Source organism: Tribolium madens, unplaced genomic scaffold (genome assembly GCF_015345945.1).
Source record: "Tribolium madens isolate multiple individuals breed KSU strain unplaced genomic scaffold, Tmad_KSU_1.1 Scaffold_96;HRSCAF=242;Tcas5.2_LG5, whole genome shotgun sequence".
NCBI classification, from domain to species: Eukaryota; Metazoa; Arthropoda; class Insecta; order Coleoptera; family Tenebrionidae; genus Tribolium; species Tribolium madens.
In genome coordinates this window covers 13,294,123-13,306,920 of record NW_025401068.1, presented here as the reverse complement: position 1 = coordinate 13,306,920, position 12,798 = coordinate 13,294,123, and the positions used below count along the sequence as shown (strand labels likewise).

Below are 12,798 nucleotides of genomic sequence, written 5' to 3'. Positions count from 1 at the left end.
CAATTTCAATGAAATGGATTATATTTGAAGATTTTTTGTAAAAAAATGTACCCTTCAGTCTCGTTGTTATGGCACGCCTATGCTTTTTACGAATGACATTTGACAAATGACAGCTGTCAAATTCGTGGYAGGKTTTGTTGATCGAACATCATGATTAGTCCACTAACACGCAAACATTTTTTAATTTCCGTCTTGAACAACCAGTGTTTGACCCAKATGCAGAAATAATTCATTAAAATGTCTGACTCGGACCACTACATTTCGAAACATCAACAACTTTTACGCGACTTGAAAAACACAGTTGAGGGGCTGTTGGTGTCTCAAGTGGCCAATGTGTGGTCCATTTATGGTGGTTTGAACCGTCTGCACTGCTCTGTGGAGAAGATCTTCAAACACGGGTGTAAATCTCCCGGAATTGTAAGTCGAAGGGGGGCACATAACCTCACTTTTGACACGTCACTTCCAGGAGTRTACGAGCTATTTAGACTTCATTCAAGGATTGGAATGGTTGCAGCCGGAAAATTCCAAATCGTACTTTTCCATCGATTGCGAATACAAGCCGCACTTGCCTCAGAATCTCAAGGATGACAAAGCCTCGATTTGGCTGTATAGAAGCCTAGAAAACCACTCTTTGTCGCAGAAATTGTCCTGGTTGCTTTCTGACAAGACACACCTGTTGAAATGCTACCAAGAGTACGCGTTTCTGTGCCAGGAAAAGTACGCAGAAGCCGCCCTCATCTGTTTGAGGGCTGTGGAGCGAAACCAGGCTAGTCTCATGTCGGAAATCAACCCGTGTCTCTTCCTCCTCGAAGCCAACGCTAAGGAATTCCACAAAATGCACCGACGCTGCTCCTCATACCCCGACGACCATTTCAAGAAAGACTACTCAGGGAGTGACCATAAACCAAAAGGGGTTCCCGCCCCTAAGACCCCCGTGATAAGAGGCAAATTAAAACCGTGGCATAGTATGCCCAGTCTACGATCAGACACCTTCAAAATCAAGAACAAACATTTAACACTGAGTAAAACAACTCCGTCCACGCCACTTTATACCAAAAGAATTTCATCTAGTGCTCTAAAAATCGATTATAAGTCGATGCAGTACCCCAAAGTAAGGAAATCGAACTTGAAGAAGGGCTCAAAGGCGAAGAAAGAGACGAGACATGTGATTATAAACAATTGTGATATTATTGAGCACACGCCGCCTTTGAGCAGCTCCCAGAGCAGCGGGGCTATGGGGAATGACGATTTGATGAATCTCTCGACAAAATCGTTGCCTGAAACGAGAAATTTGGCTCATTCTCCGAGACTTGTCGATAGTTTTCTGCCTTTGTCAGGAGAGAAGGACTACAGGAAAGCCCCGAAAAAGTCGTTTATTGAGGACGGCGGCATGAGCGTACTTCCCATGGCCACAGGGTTCGTATTGTGATACAAATGCAATCTACAGGGACATTTTTTATTAGTATACATAACCCTATGTATACTTTTAAAAAAACCGGGTCAATTTCATAGGGTAGGCGACCAACATTTCAAGCTTTTAGAGGGTACTAGATATAAAAATATTCAAAACAAAAATTTTGTGTCAAGTTTGTCAAGTGTCAGTCTTGAAATTTAAAGTGCAGCTTACGGATACCTAAAGACTAGGACACGACACGATGTAAAATAAAACGTCTCCGTTCTCGATAGTTCCGTTAGCGAGGCCAGATAGCGCAGTTGTTCCTTTCCCGTTCAAGTTTTAATTAAAAAAATGGCTGTATTTACATAACGGTGAGCAAAACGCAAATAAAAAAAAATAAAGGCAGATAGAACATTAAATTCTCCATAATAAGAGATAAAGGTAATGCAAAAATTTGAAAACTATATTTAATTTTTTTTAAAACATTTAGCAATTTGCGCCCCGTCTCATATTTTTGAAAATGCTATGAATACGGTTAAAGATACAAGAAAAATATAAAAAAGAAAGTTGTAGAGAATGAAATTTCCAAGAAAAAGGTCCGCGAGATGATACCTCTATCTTCAATGGTTTAGGTCCTAAAGACGTTCAAAGACGCTCAAGCGACGAATACGTCTCATTTACAATTTTGTTTCCTACACTTTTTTTGTATCTTCAACCGTATTCGCAGTGTTTTCAAAAATATCGAAAACAGTATTAAAAATAAATGAAAAACAATTATCAGTTAGCGTTACGACCAATATTTTTAAGAACGCTGCGAATATGGTTAAAGATACAAAAAAGTGTAAGAAACAAAACTGTAGAGAATAAAATTTTCTACAAAAATGTCCGCGACACCATATTTCTATCTTCAACGGTTTAGGTTTAAATTGCTTTAAAGTGTCCCCCCGGCACTCAATCACCAGTAAAAATGAAACGAATCCGTCGCTTGAGCCTCTTTGAACGTCTTTGAGGCCTAAACCATTAAAGATAGAGGTATGGTGTCGCAGACTTTTTACTAGAAAATTTTATTTTCTACAACTTTCTTTCTTACATTTTTCTTGTATCTTTAACCGTATTCGCAGCATTTTGAAAAACATGAAACGGAGCACAGATTTTGAATTTTAAATATATTTTTTTTCATATTTCTCGTGAAAAATTTAGTGGTTCGTTTTTTACAGCTTATTAAGAATATAAAACTCAACAATTTTCCATTTTTTTAAGCGTTTCATTTTTACTCCGCCGTACTACTTTTTTTGGGTCCAAAAAATTAAGCAATTTTGTATCTCGTTTCGTCTCCTAGTATGTAGTTCTCCGTAGTGCAGCTTTAAAAAGTTAATGTCATTTGTGTGCTATGTACACCAAAGTGGAGCGGGAGATATGATCGCATTGCATGGCCCCCACAATCGCCACACTTGGCACCTAACAAATTTTTTTTTTGGGGTATTTAAAAACAAAAATTTATACTAATGTTCTAATGCAAAATTTAGAAGAGCTAAAAGAACGTATTCGTACAGAATGTAATAATATACAGGGTGCGCCAGAACTCGCGCCCCAGAGAAAATTTTCAAGTAAGGTAAGATACCAGGAACATGAAAAAAATGTTTAAAAAATTCTATCTGTCAAAAAATTTTGACATTTGACATTTTTTTATATCTATTTAATGATTCTGATGATCTTGTATATGTTTTTTTACAATTATTTAGTAAAGGGACAAAAATTTTGCCAGTAAAAGCCACAAATAACATAGAAAAGAGTTACAATTTAGGATACAGCTTCCTTGTTTCCTTTTTTAATAGCCTACAGCAAAAAAACTTGGAAAATTATTTTTCCAACAGAAATAAATAGAGTCAAAGTGCAAACTTTAAACCCTCATAACTTCAAAATTTTTTCCATGTTCCTGGTATCTTACCTTATATGGCATTTTTCTCTGGGGCGCGAGTTCTGGCGCATCCTGTAGATCTTGAATTTATCAGCAATGCAGTGGCGGGGTTTTCAAAATCGCTTAGTTTATTCTTTGGAACTGCAAAGAAAGCATTTTGAACACTTGCTTTAATTATTAAATATTTTTCATGTTTTGATGGGTTTTATTATTTTTTTAAATTAATATTTAATTACATTTACTTTGTTATTTTTAAAAGTTTGTCTTTTATTTAACGATATTAAAGCCTTTGTAATGTTGGTTGCCTATGCCTAGACTAACTAAATCGTAATAGTCATAGTTACATTGAAATTGACCCGGTTTTTTTAAAAGTATACATAGGGCTATGTATACTAATAAAAAAATGTCCCTGTATGTTTGTTTATATTCATCTTTAGGTATTTTCCAAGGCCGGTAAAGGGCCAAAGTCTGCTCTCCTTTCTGACTTCGAGTCAGTTTGCTCGAGCAAACGCCGAATTGGATCGCGAAAACGCCCATTTCAGCATATCTGAAGCAATCATTTCAGCGATGGAACAAATCCGATGTCGACGAGATTTCAAACTAGACGATCAATTTGACGATAGTGACCCGGAAATCATGGATTTGAAACAACGAATTCGTCTACGAAGACGCGAAAAAATGGTGGAAAAGCAAAGAAAAGTCTGGTCTGAGTCTTTACTAAGCGACGGAAGAACCGATAGTAAGAATTTTCAATTTTTACGAAACTGATTTGAAATATTCCTCTTTAAGCCGCGACCACTGTGAGTCCATGCTCCACAACCCCCGACACTCTTTCCGAAAGCGCCAGTTCCGACGAAGTCGAGGATTTGGACATAGACGAAGCTTCGAATCTCTCGGAAAATCATGGTCTTTCAGCGTCGATGGCGTCGTTGTATTCGGAAGCCGATGTGCTGAAACGGCCACGTGGGGCACCCGATGGTGCCTCTGATGTTTTCTCAGCAGAGGGGGTTGCCTTGTCGCTTATAAGCAAGTTCAACGAGAAGCAGTTACCGAGAGCCTCCGATTTAGAGTGGTTGGTGTCGGAGGAAGATGCCCCTCAAGCGTTGTTACCTCTACCGAAGAGCTGGCCGGTGAGTCCAGACGATCCCGACGTGACGGCTTCCACGCTCCTGAGAGGGACGCAAGAATGGGCACCCCCCAGGCCGCAGATTATCTTCACCATTCATCCACCACCCACGTAAGTAATTGGAAAATTGTTATTTAATAAACAAGTTTGACGTTTGAATTTGACAGTTTATGTTGCCAACTTAATTTCAATGTCATAGAACACTTCGATCGGAAATTTATTTGAAAGTATATTTAGTACACTTCTTAATCTATTTTGGGCATTTCTTAAAAGGAAATTTCATTGACAATTGATATAATTATTAAATTAAATTTATTGCAGCGATTTTGGTTTTATCATTTTTACTTTTTGCTTTATTTTTACTGTTCTAATACGTCATGTCCCTATTTGTTCCAACATTATTTAACTTTAAGCAATGAACAAATACAACTGCTGCAATATAATACCTTCGTACTTATTACTAGTAAAATAAATAGTCGTAGATTAAGACTACTAAATTCCTGAAATTTTTGTCGCTGCAAGGCTGTTATCATGAAAGTTTGCTTGTTTGAAATTTAAGTACAAGAAATCAATTTTCGTACAATTGGTCATGTGTATTATTTTGAAACATTTTGAAAAATTAAGAAAAAAATGAAAAAATAGTCCTTCCGCCACTTAATATATCTGCTTTTTAGTTCTAAACAAACTTGTTTGAAATATGTGAGAATTGGTATGAGACAAATGAGTATAAAAGATAATATAATAATAAAAATTAAATAAGTTACAAGAAAAAAAAAATGTTTAATGTTAATTTCTCAGATGATTTTTACTTAACACATTTGCTGGGGGTTAAATAAATTAAAGATAAAGGTCAAGTAAAATTAACAAAAATAATACGAAACCTATAATGGGAGCACAACAAAAAAATATTCTGGCCTTAAAATCTTTAAAAAAATAGCTTAAACAAATTCAGGATGGGCTACGAAACAAAAATTACGCATACGACCTCGACTTTATGTCAAAAATGGGAGTACGTCTCTTATAGATACCGATATGACCTTCCATGGCATTTTAACATTAACTTTTTTGGCTAATGAAGAAACGAGACGATGATGTGATGTCTTCGAACAGCAATAATAACACTTTAATTTTTTTTAATAACACTTATTATTTATTTTTGTTATTATTATAGTAATTAATACATTATAAAGGTATGCATATGTTGTTAATTCTCAATCACAGAAACCATAAGGTGTTGTAGAGACATTTTCTACAAAATTAAAAAAAATTATCTCTAAATTTCTTAATGATTTTACTCTATTTTTCCTGATTTCTTCTTATTTCCTTAAGATTTGCTCTGATTTCCTCAAATTTCTTCTAATTTTCCAACAAATGAACAAAAAAAATCTGCAGGCGCATTTTTGAATGAGTTCTCCTGATTTTCCTAATTGCCTCATGATTTCCTTGATTTCCCCATACTTTCTACAGATCTTCCAATGATTTCCTTTGATTTCTTCATAAGTTTTTTTATGATTTCTCCTTAATTTCTAAAGTTTACCCCGAATAAAAACCTATTTGCACTTATAGATTTTTCAGTGATTTTCCTTGATTTCTTCATGATTTCCCCTAATTTGCTCATGATTTTTCCCATTTTCCAATGATTTCTTCTGATTCCATTATATTCCTCCTGATTTCCTCTATTTTGTAAAAAGATGAACAAAAAAAATCTACTTTCGTATTTATGCACATTTTTTAATGATTTTTCTTAATTTTCTCGTAATTTTCTCTGATTTCTTTGATTTCCTTTAATTTCCCATGATTTCCTCTGATTCTTTCAAGATCTTCTCTAATTAGTCAATAAAAGAACAAAAAAACTCCGACTTGCGCAAAATATAGCAGATTTCATTTGAGTTCTTAAAATGAGTCTTTTTCGGACTCGTTAAAATAGTACGCAAAGTAGGTCCCTAGAGTTTTTCGGGACGAATAAGTCGATTTGGTTATTACGGTGGCGATTTTTTTAAAATTAATACGAGGTGTGAATTTGTTTTCTAGGAGCTTTACCAAAAAAAAATATTGTTCGTAACACTTACCTAAAACGTTTTTGCGGACGAAAACAACAAAATTTTTTGGTCATGAACACTTAATTCATAATCATAACACTATAAAAAATTAAGTAGCAGCCAGACAGATATTTCTACTTAGATTCATCCATTTGTTGAAATTAAAGCTTTAAAATCTTGTGTTTAAATATTGCACTTTGACTATTTATTTCTGCTGGAAAAATAATTTTCCAAGTTTTTTTCCAACTTTTCCGACGACTTTAAATTAAGAAGAAAAATGTTTATTCGGTAAAAATTTTGTGTTACTAAACGGCAAAAATACAGTTAGAAATGCTCACTAATTAATAGGAACTGGACTGTCAGATTGAGACATCCGATGTTAGGATGTTATAATCAATTAATCAGATAAGCGATGCTTCCGTGCTAAAAATGAGCATTGAAATCGAGATTGAAATATTTTTGTTTTTCCAAAATAATTTCGCAGGAGAAAATCTTTGATCGCGAAGCAGAACTATCGATGCGCCGGATGTAGCATGAGAGTGGCCCCCCAGTACGCCTCCAGGTACCGCTATTGCGACTATTTGGGTCGCTATTTTTGCACAGGGTGTCACACCAATCAATTGGCGTTAATCCCGGGGCGAGTTATACAAAAGTGGGATTTTACGAGGTAATCCACACTCCAAAAATAAATACTCTCCCTCATCCCGAAATTTTCAGATATCAAGTTTCGTCATTCTCTTATCGGCTTTTAGAACAAATGTACTCCGATCCGTTATTCCGAGTTTTCGAACTGAACAAACACATCTGGAAGATGTCGAAGAATCTTCAGTTGTGTCGAAGATTCCGTTTAGGTTTATTCTATCTGAAAGACTTTATTTTTGCTTGTAGGTTTGCAGAATCGTAAGTGTTTGTCTGGTGTTTGGCCGAAATAATGATTGTTTGTTTAGAATTCGGGAGAGATTAGAATCAGAAAAATCGTATCTTTTAACCGATCCTGAAGTTTATTCCATGGAAGATCTAGTCAATGTTAGAAACGGTGATATGAAACTTAGGCTGAAATATTTAGTCGAATTATGTTGTAGACACATTTCCGAGTGTAAAGTAAGTGGAAACTTATTTCACAAAACTTCAACTTAAATTTTTGTTTCAGTTGTGTGTAGCGAGAGGCTTTATCTGTGAAGTTTGTAATGCCCCAGAAGTCATTTTTCCATGGCAGATGCGTAAAGTCAGTAGATGCAACAAATGTGGGGCCTGTTATCATATTAGTTGTTGGAACTTTAATGATAAACCATGTAACAAGTGTTTGAGAATTAGTAAACGCAAAGAAAGTATAGGGAATAGTTCACGCGACAGTTTTTAATTGATATTTAATTAAGTATATTTATTTGTGTAGACAATTTATTTTTTATAAATGTGCAATTGTGTAAGAAATTATTTAATATATACATTTTCCAACAAGTAGTGTTTTATTACACAAAATAATACATACAACTATAGTAAAATCGTTTTCATAAGACCTACTAAAAATTTTATTACTTTTTTTTTAACTAGAGGGCAAACAAATCATAAATTAGTGGAACCCACCCGGACCCTAAAACAGGTCAATTTTTAACAGGGCCGGATTACTTACTTTTTTTTTATCTAAAATACTTGAAATGTTTTAATAGTTTTTGATCTAGTTGTTATTAAAGTCAAGTATTTTAAAAAATTTAAAAAGCCAGGTGGTTATTAAGCAATTATTAAATAAACCTGATTTTTTTAATAATAGCTTTGTAAAACTCTACTACTACTTTAGTTTTAAATACGGCCCTGTTTTATTCTTGCAAAGGAACGTGCCATTTATGGAGGGTTACAAATTCAAGCCATTGTTTGGTTAATCCCTTATAATGTGTCATAAAATTTTTAGTGGGTCTTAGGAAAACCGTTTTACTATACATAATTAAAAACGATCACTTTTGCGGAATGATCAACCCTGGCGCCCCCTACAAGGTGAACTGGTAGTGCGAGTGGTTCCCCTTGGAGCACTCCGAATGCTCGAGGACGTTCCCACAGCAGGACCAGTGTCTCCGGCCGGGATGCCCCTCGTGTCCGTGTCCGCAGCCCTTGTAGCCCCCCGGCATCCGGCCTTCGCACCCACACGTGGCCTCCTTGCTGCCCCCGCTCGAGCAGAAGCTGCAGCAGTGGAAGGTTCCGTGGTGCGGTTTCAGCGTCCGAACGGTGATGGGAAAGGGGCTGTCCTGCAAATTTGTAAAATTTGGGTCCGTTATCAGTGTTTGTGTACTGTTACTTTGATCGGTTGGCCTTTGATGCTGATGCTGAGGACGAGTTTGCCGGCCACGTCGGGCACGAAGGAGATGGTGTAGGTGCCGTCGCGGCGGTCGTCGATGTCGACGTGGAGGAAGCGGGAGACTCCGGCGTCGCGGTACCGGATTTCGGCGGAGACTTGCTCGCCGCCGCGCTCCAGTTTGGTGTCGCTGTGGTCGCGGGTCTCGAGGAGGAGGTCGGTCTTTTTGCCAACGCGTAAGTTGGATAAACCTGAAATGTAGCACATTTCAAACCTCAGTGAGTTGTCAGGGATATCTGTTTTACCGTATAATTTAAAATTGTTAATCTTTATCGCTCACCCTTTGGAGATATGAGTATCTTTGTTGAAACACTGACTACCCTGTTAGATAAACTAGACCCAATAACGTTTTATGCACTTTTTTGAGTCTTTAGCACTTCTAGAAATGTAAAAAACGTTAAATGAATCAATTTTAAAGTTAAAATTTTTTTGGTTTTTGTCGAAATTTTGGTCGATTTTTGGCACCCGGAGCGGTCTAATGGCAATAACTCCGGACTTTTTGGAGATATTTGGTACTGTTGGATAGAAAATTGAATTTTCTATGATATATTAAAAAGTTCAGTGCTCTACGATGAATAGTTATCGAGAAAATTTCTGATAAAGTCAAAAATATCGAAAATTTAAATCCGACTATAACTTCAAAACTACTACGAATTTTGCAGTTTTCTTGACGCCAATCGATTCCCCGGAACATTTTACATAGGTTTAGGTCAAAACATTACATCATTGAGGTACAGTTTTGCAGCAATTTGCAAAATAAAAAAAAACGAAAAAAATTGTTAAAAACTTAAAAACTAGTGTTTTTGAATATGTATCAGATTCAATTTAAACCTATCTTATCCGATAGATTTTGACGCGCTAATTACGAATTTACCAACCACATTGGGCTATCTCCTTTAGTTTCGCCGTAATCGGCGTTTAAAAATTCAATTTTTTTTTGCGAGATATCGACTTGGCTTTGGCCTTAGTCGATAGATTTTCTTACGCTGATTACGATGGAGTTGGACTGACTTTTCTAAGTCTAATAGTTTGGCCGAAGTCGCCGTTCAAAAAGTCAAAATTGTGAAATTTTAAACGCGTTTTTCTACGAAACTATAAGATATAAAGCAAAACGGTAAAAACCATTAAAAGTAGCTTGAAATTATCTATTTATTGGCGCAAACCGAAGTCGTTCCGGGTTATGGTTCCGGGTACAGAGCCATTTTTAGTTTTATTCAAAAAAAATTCATATCTCAAAAACTATGAGTCCTAGGTCAAAGCAGTTTGTACAGGCGTGTTCTCCGGTTAATTTTACATYTAGTACTAGTTTTTCATAAGAATAAAAAAAWMTTGATTTTTGGTCAAAATCGGATATAGTGCTTWTAKRTTTAGCCTTATTCTTAACTTTYTTACTCAATATCTCAAAAACTATGCATCGTAGAGTATTCTAACTAGTTGAATCGTGTTCAGCGAGTAATTTTACGTCTAGAAAACKATATTTCAACCGTTTTTACGACTTAAGGTAAATTGACTATTTTTACGATTTTACTACCGCTCACCTTCAAAAACTCAAAAAATTCAAAATTTTTGAAACTTGACCCAATAACGTTTTATGCACTTTTTTGAGTCTTTAGCACTTCTAGAAATGTAAAAAACGTTAAATAGATCAATTTTAAAGTAGAAAATTTTTGGATTTTTGCCGAGATTTTGGTCGATTTTTGGCACCCGGAGCGGTCTATTGGCAATAACTCCGGAGTTATTGGAGATAACCTCTTATATTTGGTATCGTTGGAAAGAAAATTTAATTTTCTATTATAAGTAAAAATGATCAGCGCTCTACGATAAATAGTTATGTTTTTTTTTCCTGCAAACAATAATAAATGACATGAAAAGTACTGTAGACCACTATTTATTACATTTTGCGTAACACAATGCAATCAAAAAACATCTTAAATCTTAGAATTTTATAAGGAAATTGGTCGTGTAATTTTAAAGGAAAGGTGTGAATAAAAAAAATACTTGGAGACAATTTAATTGTTGGTTTGACAAATCTAATGAGCGAGTTCTCGTATGGAAACTCTTGGATTTTCTTCGACTGATAACAGAACATTCAGATTTCTATTTTCTTGTTCTTCACAAAAAACCACAGGTTTTTTAGTTTTAAAAAGCGAACCTATTCGTCTCAGTTGTTTTTCAATTCGACTAAATTTTCAACGATTTGGGTGAATTTGAGTATTTTTCTCTATACTGTCTTTCAGCTTCCGCTCTATTTTTGTTGCACTTAAAAAACACTTCAATCTGATCTACCAATTCGTCGTAATTAATATCATCCATTAATAAGATTTATTGACAAATTAGGCTTTGTCAAACTAACAATTAAACGGTATCCAAGCATATTGCTTTTTGCATAAATACCTTGATAAGTAAAATCCGCAAAATTTGCAATAAGATTCAAAAATTTAAATTGTTTTCTGAGTGCATTATGTAAAGTAAAATGTAATAAATAAGTAGTGGTTTACCGTATTTTTCATGCCAATTATTATTGTTTCGAGCAAAAAACAAAGGTGTTCCATTTGAAAAACTAAATTTGGTAGCATTACCGGCTACATAGGATGTGCCAAAAAAAATTGATGCATTTACTAAGAAAACGAGGAATGAATAAGCATTATTTGAAAATTTAGTTTTAAAAAAAAAAAGTAAGTTTAGATGTTATCGGCCGGGATCAATTTTAAAGATGAAGATTTTTTTTGAGATCTTGGTCGATTTTTGGCCTTAACACTGTTTTATTACTCAAAAGTTTAATTTTTTAAAATTAATGGATGGAAGTGTTTCGTGAATTAAGATTGCAACATCAGAAGTGATTCAGTAAAATTATATAATTGCTAAAATCTCTGAAATCTTCGATTTTTGACAGCATAGATATGAATATCGATTTGGAATAGACATTATCAGTTACCAACACAGATATATTCACAGCAATTTGCAACAGATACTAAATGTAAAGGTTTTTTAAAAAATTAGAAAATATCTAAATTGGCGGTTTTTGGTCCAAAGTCCGCCTCTGTATGTTTCCACTTTAATAGCAGCACAAATCCGAAAATAAACATACTCACCCACTCCCCAAATCTCGGATTTTTCTCCGTGTTTAGTCTCAAACTTCCGTCATTTCAGTGAATCATATTAATGGATCAATATTTATCATTAGCTCGGAGTGTCGGAACATGGCCTAAAAATAACCGTAAGAAATGTTACCTAGTCATGTTTTGACACAGCGGCTAATTCGTCGCGACGTCTTATAAACTCGAAAGAGATCGTGAAAAATGGTGTGTCAAAAAGCCGGATATCATTGCTCGCTTTTTGCCCATTAAAAGCAGATTTTTCTAGTGGAACTATGTAATTGTTCTAAGCACCGTAAATCAGAAATGTCTCATGTGCGTGGAAGCTCACATCTTGTATAAAAATAAACCGACGCTTGATATCTAGGGTTGATGCACGTTAATTTAAACAAAATGTTACAGATTTTATAGCTCGGCGGGGTAATCAATTTCCTCGCGGTTGCTGAAGGGAAGATTTATTGGGCGGCGCTAGAACCACAAACGGGGCGTTTTATTAATTGCTTTACATCGGGTACTTAATTAAGTGTTGTAAAAATTGGAAATTTTGACTCCGAAACGAAAAATTTCGTTCATGTAATTTATTTCCCACACCTCGTACAAATGTCATGTCACGCTTTACGTAAAAATATTTCATTTTTAAGCACACGGTACAAGAATAAACGTCAGTAGGTGCGTGAGGAAATGGGGGTCGAGGTGGAACGTAAATCTGTTTTCTGCTATTTAACGAGCAGTTAGGACCGACTCAGCTGCTATTTTTTTTTGAGATTGTCGGAGAATTTATATTCGCAAGTCCGTTACAACGCGAATTTTGTGGTACTTTTTTTCTACTATCTCATGACCTGACTTGGTTTTTTCGGACAAATTTTAGTACATTATCAAA

The 12,798-nt window shown here is 35.3% G+C and overlaps 2 protein-coding genes across 6 annotated transcripts in view; one reads left to right on the top strand and one right to left on the bottom strand.

The window, feature by feature from the left end:
- The first annotated feature begins 40 nt into the window (after positions 1-40).
- Positions 41-7,937, top strand: LOC123013269 (run domain Beclin-1-interacting and cysteine-rich domain-containing protein). Its single transcript, XM_044411701.1, has 8 exons — positions 41-417; positions 467-1,416; positions 3,752-4,053; positions 4,104-4,551; positions 6,964-7,146; positions 7,197-7,379; positions 7,427-7,580; positions 7,630-7,937. The coding sequence occupies exons 1-8, from the start codon at positions 238-240 to the stop codon at positions 7,837-7,839; spliced, it is 2,610 nt and encodes an 869-aa protein (XP_044267636.1). The 5' UTR covers positions 41-237; the 3' UTR covers positions 7,840-7,937.
- Positions 7,938-8,271: 334 nt separating this feature from the next.
- LOC123012836 (tripartite motif-containing protein 45) overlaps positions 8,272-12,798 on the bottom strand; it is a 17,083-nt gene continuing 12,556 nt past the window's right edge. For all 5 annotated transcript variants that reach the window (XM_044411000.1, XM_044411001.1, XM_044411004.1 and 2 more), the window contains 2 exons: positions 8,767-9,014; positions 8,272-8,716 (listed from right to left, as the gene is read on the bottom strand). In XM_044411000.1, coding sequence (XP_044266935.1) covers positions 8,462-8,716; positions 8,767-9,014 — 503 coding nt within the window. In that variant the 3' untranslated portion in view covers positions 8,272-8,461. The remainder of the gene's footprint in view (positions 8,717-8,766; positions 9,015-12,798) is intronic.